The 15,112-nt window shown below is 34.6% G+C and overlaps 2 protein-coding genes and 3 long non-coding RNA genes across 5 annotated transcripts; 1 reads left to right on the forward strand and 4 right to left on the reverse strand.

The window, feature by feature from the left end:
• Positions 1-1,139: 1,139 nt before the first annotated feature.
• Positions 1,140-1,969, reverse strand: LOC124458156. Its single transcript, XR_006953039.1, has 3 exons — positions 1,837-1,969; positions 1,696-1,764; positions 1,140-1,201 (listed from the first exon to the last, which is right to left on the reverse strand). It is a non-coding gene; the product is annotated as an uncharacterized LOC124458156 (long non-coding RNA).
• Positions 1,970-8,295: 6,326 nt separating this feature from the next.
• Positions 8,296-8,911, reverse strand: LOC124458157. Its single transcript, XR_006953040.1, has 3 exons — positions 8,845-8,911; positions 8,548-8,723; positions 8,296-8,439 (listed from the first exon to the last, which is right to left on the reverse strand). It is a non-coding gene; the product is annotated as an uncharacterized LOC124458157 (long non-coding RNA).
• A 1,265-nt stretch (positions 8,912-10,176) lies between these two features.
• LOC124457314 lies at positions 10,177-11,300 on the reverse strand (the record flags this gene model as incomplete). Its single annotated transcript, XM_047007590.1, has 3 exons — positions 10,177-10,380; positions 10,772-10,921; positions 11,058-11,300. Coding segments are annotated over 3 exons (597 nt in total), but the record flags the coding sequence as incomplete, so codon positions are not given.
• Position 11,301: 1 nt separating this feature from the next.
• LOC124458166 lies at positions 11,302-12,042 on the reverse strand. The gene is made up of 2 exons (XR_006953044.1): positions 11,618-12,042; positions 11,302-11,526 (listed from the first exon to the last, which is right to left on the reverse strand). It is a non-coding gene; the product is annotated as an uncharacterized LOC124458166 (long non-coding RNA).
• A 36-nt stretch (positions 12,043-12,078) lies between these two features.
• Positions 12,079-14,910, forward strand: LOC124458165. The gene is made up of 5 exons (XM_047008238.1): positions 12,079-12,154; positions 13,041-13,160; positions 13,366-13,488; positions 13,639-13,774; positions 14,065-14,910. The coding sequence occupies exons 1-5, from the start codon at positions 12,131-12,133 to the stop codon at positions 14,067-14,069; spliced, it is 408 nt and encodes a 135-aa protein (XP_046864194.1). The 5' UTR covers positions 12,079-12,130; the 3' UTR covers positions 14,070-14,910.
• The last annotated feature ends 202 nt before the right edge of the window (positions 14,911-15,112 follow it).

Below are 15,112 nucleotides of genomic sequence, written 5' to 3' on the forward strand. Positions count from 1 at the left end.
GATTACGCAAATTGCGATAAAATTCGAAAAATCGCAAGTTGCTTAAAGTGATACACGACGCCAATGATTAAGCAAATTGCGATAAAATTCGAAAAATCGCAAGTTGCTTGAAGGTGATACACGACGCCAATGATTACGCAACTTGCGATAAAATTCGAAAAATCGCAAGTTGCTTGAAGGTGATACACCAATGATTACGCAACTTGCGATAAAATTCGAAAAATCGCAAGTTGCTTGAAGGTGATACGACACCAATGATTACGCAACTTGTGATAAAATTCGAAAAATCGCAAGTTGCTTGAAGGTGATACACGACGCCAATGATTAAGCAACTTGCGATAAAATTCGAAAAATCGCAAGTTGCTTGAAGGTGATACACGACACCAATGATTACGCAACTTGTGATAAAATTCGAAAAATCGCAAGTTGCTTGAAGGTGATACACGACACCAATGATTAAGCAACTTGTGATAAAATTCGAAAAATCGCAAGTTGCTTGAAGGTGATACACGACGCCAATGATTAAGCAACTTGTGATAAAATTCGAAAAATCGCAAGTTGCTTGAAGGTGATACACGACACCAATGATTACGCAACTTGTGATAAAATTCGAAAAATCGCAAGTTGCTTGAAGGTGATACACGACGCCAATGATTACGCAACTTGGGATAAAATTCGAAAAATCGCAAGTTGCTTGAAGGTGATACACGACGCCAATGATTACGCAACTTGCGATAAAATTCGAAAAATCGCAAGTTGCTTGAAGTGATACACGACGCCAATGATTAAGCAAATTGCGATAAAATGTAAAAAATCGCAAGTTGCTTAAAAAAATCGCATTGTGTAACAGCACCTTTAACGATTATAGAGTATTAATCCCACTCTGTCACAAATTTTAAGTAAATCATCAGCGCATGCGCAGTCTGCTTGGGCATGGTGATGGTCAAGGCAACAACCCAACAACAACTGCATCTACTAGCACCGATTTTGAAGTAATTAGCATGCTTCGTAACAATATAATAGAGAAATCATCTGCGCATGCGCTCGAGCAATGCGCAGAAAAACCTTTCACTGCGCGGTAAAAAATTTTGATGACACAATTTAATATACGAACATTAAAAAAATTCAAAGCGTTTTTATTGTTCAAGGAGATCCATCCCATCTCCATATAGTACCATTATCGCAAACACAAAGTAAAACACTGAAAAGAAATATGTAAACAGGACAATAAATATTTCATGGTTAATTCATTTAAATTCTCTGAGTAATTTAGCAAAGTTTGTTCAAACGTTAAATATTATCTTCGCAAATTATTTACCATCCAATCATAGTAGACTTTGCTCTAAAAAACGTGACAATTTACAAGGTGTAAATACTGTGAAATCAACTGTAAAATCCCGCAAAAAACTTTTTCTTAATGACCAATGAACGAAAACGGTCACTTTCAATTTCGCGTTGGAAATGGGCTCTTGGTAGATAAATGAAAAATGTGCCACAGGAAAACAAATAGTAAAATATCTTCGCAAAGTGGAAGTTTTAATGAGAAAAACATGTTATTTTATCATTATGAAAATGTTATCTATGTTCTTTTCACATGCTTTCCTTGACTTTGAAAAATGTTTAAAAAACAATAATTTTACATGGGTAAACAAAGAAATTTTTCCCGTGAGATGAAACGTAACATGTAAAATTTACCTTCCATCTTTACTAAATGATGTTTGTCGAACGGCTGCTGTACATTTAGGATGAGAGAGAACTTTCTGCCTGCGTGGGAACTAAACAAATAAAATTGCGTTAAGATGATGTATGTTGTTACCATTGAACATGGAACGCTACCTGAAGCAAATAATTAAAGCCAGATCTTACATCCAGACACGTGAGATTACACCAAGACATGCGTGTTTAGTGTTTCGAGATTCTCTCGCGAAGTGAAAATTGATTAACTACACATGTCCCCCAGAGTCCTTGTCATCACCAGGACCATCCACTTGAGACATACGTAAAGGTGGTTTCCAGCCCAATTCCTCTTCATCCTCCGAACTGCAAGTGAAGAAGACAGCTACTCAAAACTTTAGAGAAGATTTAAATATTGATTGTTTTTCATGTAAGATGTTTACAGTGTTTGCACAGAATTATGAAAACCAAGGAGACCTTTGGGAGAACTCGATCATTGATGACCAGAGTCAAAGGCTTGCACCTGCTCCAAAGTTCTCACAAACGTCTCCAAGGTTTGCATAAGCCTGTGTAAACACGAAAAACTTCTTTTACTTCTTTTATAAAACAACGATAATACAAAACAGGCAAATTTTAAGCAAATGTTTTAATTTTTCCTGTAACATGTATTAATGATTGATTTGGAAATTCTCTTTCATTGATTTTAATTCATTGAGCTCAGATAGGTTTGCTCATGCCAAGTTAGCTAATGTTAACTCAACTATAGACAAATCAACGCACGCATTTTTCGGTCTTTGTTTTATAAACAAAAATGGATACTTTACCTTTGGGAATCATGTTCCTCTTCATCATCTTTCCAAAATGGCTGTGACATTAATATTGATTCTTTATCTTCATCAATATCTTCATCATGTTCATCATCACTACCTTATCAATAAACAATAAAATAAAAAAGATTGATTGAAAAACTTCATATAAGACAAATTTTAATAAACATAAATGCAACTGTACACAATCACCATTGATATCCATGTCTAATTATGGTAGTTTTGATCTCAATACAATATTCATATAATGGAGTGTTGAGTCTTACTTTATGAGCCCGCAAATGGAGAACATTCATGGGGCAGTGTTTCATTGTCATCCTTATCCAAACTCATTAAAATCTCCACCAATTCTTTATCCAACTCTCCAGCTAAATAAATGTCTTATATTAATAAAAATTCGAACCCTTGAGAGAGAAAGAATTATTTTTAGTGAATAATACATGAATTGCTGCCCTGGCTGGCTTGTAGTACATCTAGTTTTCTTATGCAACCGCGTGGTATAATTATAATGAATCAACCAAAAATGCTCTGGTACACGAATAATTGTCAATAGAAGCTAGCTTTCGAATTCACTCACGTGTTATGAATTAGCCAACATAGATTCAAGTGCACAAGTTTACGAGTAACAATCAATAAAATTCCAGTTTTAAACACAACTGCTGTGATTGAACACCCAACGGAAGGTAATTATTTATTAACTTTCTGAAGTGAATTAAGAATAAATATACTTCAACTCTTGTTTTAAACAAAAAGGTATGTTGAGTTTTTCAACGTTATTATAAGACACAAACGCTTTGACTGTGAGTAAACACAATGTTTTTAAATCGTAGACAACGGGCAACTTCCAGAAAAAAACGCGGGGATGAACACTTGTAACTGAAGCAACTTGACACAAATTACCAAAAAACGCGGTCAGACACTCAGATGTCAGACACTGTCGATCAGGTTCATCAACGCAATCCAACGTATAACAAATTTCACCAGAACGCGAGCCAATAATGAACGTCTTAACAATGTAATCAAGTCGACAAGCCATGGTAACAGCAATAAGTTTTCCGTCAAGAGAATAACTGATATCAATAAAAAAATCAAAGTAATTGTGACGTTTTGGGTGAACTGTCAACCTTTTTCGATGGGCTAATTTGAAATTTTCAGAATTGTCCGAAAGATTTAAAACGCGCCACACACAAAACAGCCCGTAACAATCACATATTGCAAATTCCCCACGGCCAAATGCAGGATTGTAGCAGCATTTTTCAACTTCTGAATAATAATCGTAAACACGAACGCGTTGTAGTACTTTTAAACTTTCAGCATCAAAATAGAACAGTTCGCCATCAGTGCTTCCTGCCAAAAGACGGCTGGCATCAGGAGACAGAGCCAAACAACTAAAGCCGTCAGCAAGATACTCCATCCGCAAATCTTAATAATCTTCAACACCACTTTCATTCCCACTTTCACGTCTTTCTTTTAACACTTGCTCGTCACGCTCATTTGCCCCAAGTGCCGCATCAAGAATAGGGCAACCTAATTGAATGCAATCAACTCCTTTAAATTCAACTTTAAGATCAATCCATTGGTCGGGTCCGCCTTTAGTAGATTCTTCTAAGTTCCACAAACCGGCTGGTAGTTTATACACGCGACTCAAAAACGATCCAAGTCATGGGGAAAATCAGGATTCAAAAGAATAGTGACGGCAATTCTCTTTCCATCTGGAAAGAACTTAATTTGAGAAATGCGAGCATGAAAACAGTTTATGCAATATACCGGTTTAGGTAACTTGCCGACCTCATTATTTGGGATGGCAAAAACAATCAAAGCAAAATTGATAATATAATATTTGTGACGATGATACACATCGAGTCCTGCACTTGCAGCGATTAACGAACCGTCCCAAGTGACGGCCCATTTTGTTTCAGGGTCAAAGGCCAACAAATAATTTTTCGAGTTCTTTTCAAATTTTATATCCATGAATTTCTTCACATCAGATTTAAAATCTTCACTTATAAGTCCTAGTGCATCGCTCCTGTAACTGTACAAGAAACTTTTCAAGGATGAAAAATAACACAAACAACGTATATCCATATTTGTTTCAATGTTGACGACATGTGATGGCAAAATATCGTCTAATTTCTAAATAAAAAAAGAGATGTTTTAATCTTAATGGGAAAAGCTCACCAGAAGTTCAATATTTCAAATATTTAGTGGTTTATACCTCGCGTATACATATCTCATATTCAGGAAAGTTCGTAGCTGACGAACGTTCCGATTTATCATCAGAGGAATCGGAAGACATCTCACAACTCGATCTGTATAAAATATTCCTATAGACTAACATACGAAAGAGTTGTGACAGAGGAAGTATAATTGCCTAGTGTCCACTATTTTTGTTTTGAAACCAGCAAATGTATGGCAAATATAGAGAATTGAATGGTAAAAAAACAAATTTTCTGTTTTGTTTTCTTATTCATGAATAAACGGCATTATGGTTTACTTCAAACTCGGAAATTCATGAAGCACGTTCTTAGATACCTGACGCTCGACATTTTAATCCCAACCATTTAACTGAAGCTAATTTTCTAGTGTTGTGGAGATGAAAGAAGTCAATAAGCGAAAACTTTTATTGCAAAGTATTCCTCCGTTTAACGATACGCCAGTCGGTCATTACACATTAAAATAAAAGCGTTTGAAATGGCAAATACTTTAAAATCCCATTTGTAAAATATTTTGTGGAAATTTCCAACGAAGAAGCGTTGTTTTTAAGTTATCCTGAAAATAAAATAAGCTATTGTGATGTATTGATTGTTTTGGCTTTGCTAATTCCCTTTAACATGATAAAAACAGCTAAAATTCACACTTACCGGAACAAAATTGTCAGAGCACATTTCAGTGAAGACGACATTAAACCACAATAACTGACTTTAACGACCACGAGGTCGAAATGGTCTGACGTCAGAGTCTCTTCTATCCACTAACATGTATCCCAGAAGTAAGCATTAATATTTAACAAGTCAATTTCCGGTGTAATCAAGGAAAATACCCTTACATTCACTGTAAGATTTAAAATAAGTAAGATTTAAAATTTATCTTATTTTTACAAAAACCACTCTATATTATCTTCTCAAAATAAATATAAATGAAACTGGTGCATTCAATGATAAGTTGACCCATTGTTTACATAATTTATGCAGGCTGTCACGTGTAGTAAAACAGACTTGTCACTTGGTATGCAATGAAATTCAAGTGTCTTTGTTAGTCCTGAATGACACCCATTCCCCCTCACTTTCTACGCCTATGTGAAAGTCAACACTTCAATGACTTTGTCAGCTGTAACGTAAGTGACAATATTCAGCAGAGTGACACATTTCCTTTGTTTTTTTTACTGAAATATGGCAAAGTCAAGACATTTTTTGTTGCTTAAAGTAAAAGTTTTCGTAACACTGTAATGGACTTTCTTTTCATTATCAATGTTTACATGCTTTTTTCTGGAACTGATATGTAAATTAGGGTGCGTATGTTTCTTCTTTTCCTAATTAACATATCTTAAAAGCATGTTTTATTTCGTTAATCCACTACAAACAGCGTGGGTTTTGTCATAACTTTTTTATAGTTATGTGAACTGATGAGCAGTGGCGTGTTGACAGGGGGCCATGGCCCCTCCGAGGAAGGATTATATAGGGGCGCCAAACGGCAAAATGGGCGCAAAATTTTTGGTTCATCCTGCATTTATAAACAGCTAAAAGCAATAAAACATGAAGCAGTAGAGTCACGTGAAACAGACCAAACGTCCATTCTGCAAAACATAGTGAACGCATATTTTATGTAATTATGTAATGACGTACATAACGTGCGTATATTATTTATCTAGATTTATGTAAGAGTATTAGAGAAAATAGCCAGTCCTACTTTTACACAAACCTGCTACTTAAACTAACGCATTTTACCTTAAAATTACGTAAGTATACTTAAATTTCCAGTACTTAATCAGTCTCACAATAACTGCACCAAGTTTAAGAAAACTATAAAAGCTTGCAAATAAATTGTACATAACAGAATACTCACAAATGGTGTAAATAATATCTTCGCTAATCGGTAAATATAATTCACAAGAACGAAATAGTGTTTCAGTTTATTTTCCTACTCTTGGACACAATATTAAAATATAATACAAAGCTAAAATCACTAATTGGAATGTAAAGACGTCCAATAGAAACCTTATTACTTGATCATTTTGATGTTTCGGATTATCTAATGAGACTAACAATAACTTTTTGTTCCCATTTTGATTTCTCACCGTATATTAATACTATAACAAGACAGAAATTAGAGTCCCTTATCAGGAACAAATACATATTTTTGCCTATCAGCTGGTGTGATTGGCGCCCTCTTTCGGCAACACTTTAACTTAGATCTTAACGCAACAGAAAACCCTAACTTTAACATTGGGTTTGCTGCTCGACGCCAACTTTGCGCCGGTGCTAAAGACGTCACCATGATGCTTCCCCCTCTCCGACATCTTAGGCTTCGTCAAAGACATTGACTCGGCTTTCTTAGGTGTAAAGTTTACTTTGAACCTTACTTGCGACACTGCTGAAAACACACTTCATAGAGCAAATGGGGTTGGTGCTGGAAAATTTAAGATAAATCATCTTTCGCTTTGAGTTCCTTACATCAGGCTTTCAATCGAAGTGCAGACTATGATAGAAAGCAAGTTGGTCGCTGGATACACACGCGTGCTGTATTTCGAGCAAAATCGTATCTACCAAAAACGATTTGGTCCTAATCAGATCATTTCATCGTGGCTAAAACAACAAACAGTTGTGAAGAGCTACCAACTCACATCTTTGTGGCTTTCCTGAAAAAGAGCTTCATGTTAATTACACAGCTGCTAACAGCAATTACAGCAGAGTCTACATGATGTTTCAAGACGCTGTAATGAAGTACAGCGATCCAGATACAGGCTCTCAAGTAAGCTTAAGAGACTTTGCAAGCCTGTTTCCTATTTATCATTTCGATGTAAGTCATCATGCCGATGTTTTGAGAAAAAAAGAGGCAAACATTACAATTCGTTGGACCTTGAACCAAGCTTTTCGTAGCGCGATTAATGCTGGTGGCAGCAATGAGTATAACATGTTCTGCTTATGTTATTAGTTAAAAATATTTTATAAGATTAATAAAATAAAAATTTTTTGACTGTTTGTATACGCAAATTGTTTTGCATGTGCACAAAAATGTCGGACATTAATAACGCAATATTTGTTAAAGCTCTCAGACCTGCCATGGAATGAGTAATCACTCTGGAATTTAAAGGCGCAGGTATTTTTCTTCCTTGGTCAAGAAGTATAGAAGGCGGTAGCTTTATTGGAAATCTTATTGGAAAACTCATACCTACGGTCACTAAACTCATACCAAAAAATGTTATCGTCTCTAGGCCTAGCAGCTATATCAGGTGCTATCACCGGCAGCACGCAAAAAGCAGTTGCTGGAAGTGGTGTAGTTAGGAAAGGAGGTGCAGCTGCTAAAGATGGTGGACGTAATAACTACACAGTTCACGGCGTTACACTTTCAACGACTCAGAAAAATAACCAGGCAAAGTCAGTCAGAGAAGGAACCGGAGTGACTATACGACTTACCAAAAAAGCACTTGACGGCCTTGACATGCCTATACTTACTAAGACGCAAATTAAGCGCATAATGGGTGCAAAACCCACAGAATCTTAGTTGGATCTAAAATTGTCTAAGAGTCAGATTACAGCCATGGTTTCATTTTATAAAGTACTAGCAATTTTTTCTGGCAATAGTCACCATCTTCTGTAATAAAAATAATCACTATGTGTACTTTACCTTGACAAAATACTAATGTCACTTAAGTTAGGTTCCTTCTCTTTGAGCAAATAATAATGTTCACTATTCTTAGCAACAATTTCTTTTGCAGAATCTAAAGAGGAACAAACAAAAATCAATTTATTATCTTACTAGAGAGGTTACTAAAAATTGACTTCTTTGTTTTTAGAATTAAAATCAATCTATTCAAAAAAAATCCTACCAATTTTAGGCTTTTTTGCAATGGGTTGATTTCTTAGATAGCAACTTCTGGTTTGATGTCGGTCAGCAAGGCTAAGTGCAACATCAGTGAAGTTTCCAAAGTATGAAGCCAATCTTTTAAAGTAACTGTGCTTTGCTTCATATTGCATGCACCAGTTCCGAATCATTGGTCCAAATCTCAAAAAATCAAGGACTCATGTTAGCTAGAGGGAAACCAATGATGTAATTTTTACATGCATTTTGAGTTACATACCATATTTTTATTTATAAACTAAGATACAAACTAGCAAAATCATACCTGTAAATATGAGTTGGGTAATGAACCAAGTAATGCATCTTGTGTATAACTGAAAGCCCAGGATAAAGTTGGGTGAAATTCCACAAAACTTCCTTCAGGTATCCTTCCAGGATAGCAAGTTCATCAGTGTTTGTGATTGGTGAAAAAACAATGTCAACAATTTTAAGGAGCAACAGAAAATGCATCCACTTTTCTTCATCCTGAGGAATGGCACTGCCGAAAGCTAAAGAAAGGAATTTTCCAAGGCACCACATTTGTCTTGCTATAAAAAGAAAAACCAATCATTTAAACCAAGGGTGATGGTATTAATGCTCGTGACAGTCACTACACCCTACCTTTTTGCTTTAAACTATTGTTTTCACTCCTCAAAGTCGTCCGGGTGATTGGTGATGGCTTGTTTTTATCATTAAAATATCCATAATCAAAAGAGTTAATTCTTTCATTAAGTTGCTTCACTGTTAAAATTTTTTCTTTAAATATGAAGTCCTTCAGCAATTCTTTACATACATACTGAAGTACTCCTTCTAGTATATCATCATTGCATCACCTGGCATGCCATCTGCTACATGAAAATTCCTAGAGTCGCAAAGAATTGATCTCCTGCAAAGCCCATATACTTTACTCAGTTCTGGGTTTTCTTCAATCAGTTCACATTGGCGGTCATGACCAGCACAAGTTCGAAGTGTAAAATGTTTTTTTAAAAACTGAAAGACTTACTTTAAAGTGTATGTTCCTGGTCTGCTAAAAACCATAATACAACATTTGATCTATGTTGAAACAGGTTAATAATGTATTATCATAAACATACATACCTTCTGCCTTATTTGTTCAGTGGTCCCCATGCATTGCCGGCGTTTCAAATGTGCACCTGGACCTTCTTTGAATCCACCCAAGATTGTCTCCAGAAACCAACAAAATAGTCCCAGAAAATGACATAGGTTCACCTTTAACAATGAGCTGGTGACTACCATCCTCAAAAAAGAAGTGTGACAGTTAATTTTAAGCAATTTTTATCAAACTACTTACTCTGCACAATTATCAATAACAGGTAATAAGCTAAAAAGCAATAAATAGGATCACTTACTTGTTCAAGGTATTCAAGGTCATTCATGAAAGGCTCCAAGAGAATGTCAATGCCATATTTTTTGATAATTGAAACTGTTGCCGTAAGGAGTAGGTGAATGTTAACACACTGGGATCAATATCGAGGATCAATATTTCTAATTGTGTAGTAAACAACTCCTGTCATACAGAAATAATGGCATATGATGTAATAAGAGCTTCTTATAGCCTTTCATTGCTCATACATTTGAGTGACTGATTTAGTCACTATTATGTCATTAAACTATTACGAAACTTATGATTTCCAGTTTTACTACCAAGGGCATTTGCAATTTCCAACTCATCATAGTAAAGCATGATTTGTAAAGCAGTTGAGTCCTTGGAAAACAGAGGATGGGTTTTGAAATACTGGCCATCACAAACATCCTCAATCACATCATCATGTTTCTGTTGCCGAAGATGACCATGGTTTAGCTGAAATTGAAATCGAAGAATGAATATATTAAATTTATTAATAAATTAAATTTATTATTAACCAGCAATGGAAAGGTCTGGTGGTAGGATGGGTGGCTTCCTACCATCAGACATTTCAAATTAAAATCAGACTATTTTCATATTTTCATAAAATAATTGGAATATATTTTTGGAAATGTGCTCTAATAAACGCATGTCATCATTGTTTTTGCTTTCATGGAAACTAACACAGTAAAACACACATAAAGTTCCTTTTATGGTTACACATAGAACATGTATTAATATTTTGCAACGCTGTTATTGATATGGGTACTTGCAAAGATGTAGTTGTCATAGTTTGATAAACTTGCCAACATAAAAAAAAACACAACCATGCTATTAACAATCTGACCTGTTCAAGTACTCCTTTTACATTGAGCATTTTTTCCAAGGATTTAAGCAGTGGTATGTACATGATTTCGTCATCTTTAATAACCTCTTTGTACACAGTCCTTGAACGTCTTTTCACAACTCTGTGTCCAAGTTTAATTCGTCTGGGTTGCTACAATTAAAATAATGATTATGCATAACAAGCACTAAAGAGCAGCTGGCTCAAATATGTTAAAAATCTCAAAAAACTTTATCCAAAAACTCTAAACATTCTAAAAAAAGTCAAAAAACATAGAAATAAAACTTACAACTAAGCCAAAATGCTCCTCAAAATAAGCATTCTGTTTATACTTTGTGGAAATATGTTTGAATGGATTTGAGATAGCATGTCCTTCATCAAATAATTCATCAAGACCTGGCACATCATTATAATTTAATCCAGCTTTCTCTAAGCAATTTTGCAAACCGTGTTTAATTGCTTTGACTGTTCCTTGGACAAGTTCAGTGGAATCTTCTAAAATGTTATCCACACATTTTGTGTGAGCAGATTGATTTCTTTTGTTTTAGAAGAAATTGGGCCTTTTTGTGTTCCATTGCTTGAACAGAGTCATCAAGTTCATTTTCCCTGTTGAATTCATCAATTAAGAGTTCAAGGCCATCCTCATCAGGACAAAAATTGTTGTGAGTGCTACTCGCTGATTCAACGCAACATAGATGACGTGAGTTTAAGTCAACATTGGCGTGCTTTCTTCTAAGATGACTTTTGTAAGAGTTAACCTAAACAACAAATCCGTGAACGCACTGAATAAGTAAATATTTTTAACAAATAACAAACAAATCAGTGTCGTATCAAGAATCAAAAGCTTACCTTAGCGAAGGTTGAATTACATTCCGGCACTTCGCAGATAATATGCAATCTGGCATCGTGTTCATGAACAGCGACCAAATGATGCAACATTCCAGCGACAGACGTTGAAAAAAACGTTGCACATACCTGACAACACAATCGTGGCATAATTAATTGAATTTTTACGAATATTCTTGCGTCACTAGTCAAGTGACAACTCCGTTACCGTTTGTTAGAGCAATGAATGAGTAAAATCAGATCAATATTAAGTGTCATTAAGTGCATTTCTTTGTCCAATTAGTTGCGAACTTGCGGCGATTGGTCGATTTGGTCACATGACATCCCATTACGCAAAGCGGCACGTGCCTGACTTCCTGTTGCCGATGTATGTAGTCGCGTGGCGTGTTTCTAAACTTCTTGTGCTTTGTTGAAGTGCATTTAAGCGTTTAAACTCTTCTAATGTGGGCAAAATGGACATCAACAAACAATCATCTGTCGCTGACATTATTCTTTTTTTGAAAAACAACAAATTGGATGAAATTGTCGAAGATTTTAAAGGTATTGTCTCATCCTGAAATGTAGGTCGCATGTGTGAGGGTTGTTGTCTAGTTCATAAATCTAGTGTAGAAAATAATTCAAAATTTGATTTATAGATGACTTGCCTTGTTTACGTTTTGCTAGCAGGCAAATTTGGTCGAGTGCTTTTAGAGCATACCAACAGCAATAACGTAATTTCATTGACGTTTTGCTTCTTATATTTTTAAAGCTAATCAAGTCGACGGCGAGGATTTTTTCAATTTAGAACCACATGATATTTATCAGATGATTCCTTGAATAAAACTTTACAAGAAGTTTACGTGTATTTGGAATGACGTTATTCAAAAGGTAAATTGAAGTCTTACAGGTTTTCTACATAAAATGGTTCAAAATACTTTAATTGCTTATAAACGGCTAGCTGATCTGCTGGCACAAAAGAGAAAGCTGCAATATTTCATCACGCTAGCGTGGATGCGTTGTAAACTGTCTTTCACACTGATTAGGTCAGCAATTACTGCGATACGAGGAAGTCGATCTGCCTCAACTCGCGAACATACTTTAAATATTGACCTAGGTTATTGGGAAAGTAGTCTTTACATTTGACTGTCCCTTTTATCATGGATATTTTTAAACACTGATTTTAGTCATATTTGATTTAGGTTTTTAACATTTATATTTGTAATAGATAATGATCATAATAAAATACGTTTTTTACTTTTTTCATACAACTATACATAATTTTATAATAGTATTGTTACTTTTTGAGAATCATTTATAAATTAGAAGTTACTGTTCAAAATACTTGGTTTGTTATTGGTTTGTTGATTAGATTTTTTACTGCCATGTGCTTTGATTGTGTCGTTATAAAATCACCAGAAGTAAAATTTCAGACTTCATCTATTAACAGGGGTCATCAGCTTCAACAACACACTCTTGTGTCACTTCCAACAACATAAGAACCATCAACAAGGATGTGAATCCAGACATTCTGAGTAATTCAGCTGATCATCAAGAAAATCATGATGAGGTATCAAGCAACCCAGCTTGACTTGTTTGTCTTGTAATTGTGTGGATCCAGATGAACCATTGCTCCTATTTTGCATGAAAGAGCTTAAAAGCATTTAGTCTGCTTACTATATATTGTTTTGTTCCTCTATGCTTTAGTTATGTTGTATTATGTTTGATGAAGAGTCACTATAAGTAGAATTTATGATTCAATCCTCTATTAACAGGGCTTGTCAGAATCAGCTTCAACAGTGCACTCGCACATCTATTCAAGCCACATAAGAACCATCAACTTGGATGTAAATCAAGACATTGTTCTTAGTACTTCAGCTGATCATCAAAATGATGAGGTATGAAGGCTGTAGCCATTATTTGTATACAATATTTGTTCGAATGCTAGTTCATAAATATACAATGTATGTAGTTCATAAATATTTTGCTGTGTTATTTCTTTACTTCTTTATGTTGTATGTTAAGGTTGAATTTTACTATTTTTTAAGAACATTCGACCAGAGAGACATCTCAAGGACAATGTTCCAATGAGTCCCTTGACAGCTAATGTGAAAAAGACAAAGCAAAAGAATGTCAGCAGTATCCTTGAAGAGCTGGAGGATTGTCCAGTTGAAGATGAGAAAGGTTGGTGAAAAAATCAATAAGTTAAAAACCCTATTTATACTGAAGTGTTAATGCTTTAGAGAGTAATAATGGTAATATATTCATTCTATGCTATGTTGATTATTTTAGAGGTCAAGAACTGGTGTATAATGGCATGTTTGCCTTATGTGTTAGATGACCAATGCACCCATCGAGATATGAACAAAAAATCATTTTGGGACATTGTTGATGTAAGAGTTGATATTGTCACAAATAATATTTTCTGCATAAATGTGTGAAAAAATTGATAAATAATTTTATCTCTGTTGAAGGGTAAAAGCTTGGGGGAAGTTCAAGAAATCATTAACAAAAGTTGTCTCCTAGACTTCTATCAACAGGAACATTAAGAAACATTCATTCAATAATGTTGATGGCTAAAGGGATGATTGTGGCAAAGCTGAAAACGGAAAATATTGTCAACGCAGTTATTATTTTACTCAGTTCTTTTTATACTTATAATGCTGAGTATCCTAAAGGCGTCAATTGACATTGCAAAAATGTATTTATTCTTTTAGAACATTTGCATTTAAATTCCAAATGCAATTGTAACGCTCAATTGCCAACTTTTGTGGATCATTTTATTTCTTCTATGAAGTAGAAAACATTTGTAGTGTTAATTAATGGCATGTAGTAGAGATTTTAAGTATTCTGTGTTTGCAAAAAATGTGCTATTTATAATTGTGTGATTGATTTTCTTTAGCTTAGTTAAAAGATCCTCTATATTGCTCAAATGGTCATGGATATGCACCTGAAAAAAATGCTTATTTAATGGTAAAAACAACCAAATAAAATTGGTCAAATAAATTGGTAAATTTAACCATTTTTGTTTTTGGTATTTTTGACCAATTTAGGAATTGGTTGTTTTGACCTATAAAAATTGTTCTTCTCAGGTGCATTCAAATGACCAATTTTTTTTGGTCATTTTGACCAATCTATTTTTACTGTGTAGAACATTGGATTCCAGGGTTAGAAAATTACTTGATCATAAAACTAAATGGCATTTTCAAATCTTGAAAAAGTTTGACGTAAAATAATATTAAATATATAATTTTATTTTGACTATGTTGATTAAATCTACTTCATTCAGTAGCTAAATAATTGCAGGCTACCAACATGTATGAATTGCGTGCCAATTTTTTTAAATGTATGCCATTGTATTTAATAAACGCAGTGTTTTGGGAGATGTACCCAAAAGCCAAGAAATGAAAAGAAACGTGAATATTCATGATAACTACGATAAATAATGTTATGACAAATGGCTTCACTTGGCCCCAAATGTGGACACTGTTTTTCCAAACCAAAACGAAATGGGAGGAAAAC

The sequence above is a fragment of the Xenia sp. Carnegie-2017 genome, unplaced genomic scaffold (genome assembly GCF_021976095.1).
Source record: "Xenia sp. Carnegie-2017 unplaced genomic scaffold, XeniaSp_v1 HiC_scaffold_6, whole genome shotgun sequence".
NCBI classification, from domain to species: Eukaryota; Metazoa; Cnidaria; class Anthozoa; order Malacalcyonacea; family Xeniidae; genus Xenia; species Xenia sp. Carnegie-2017.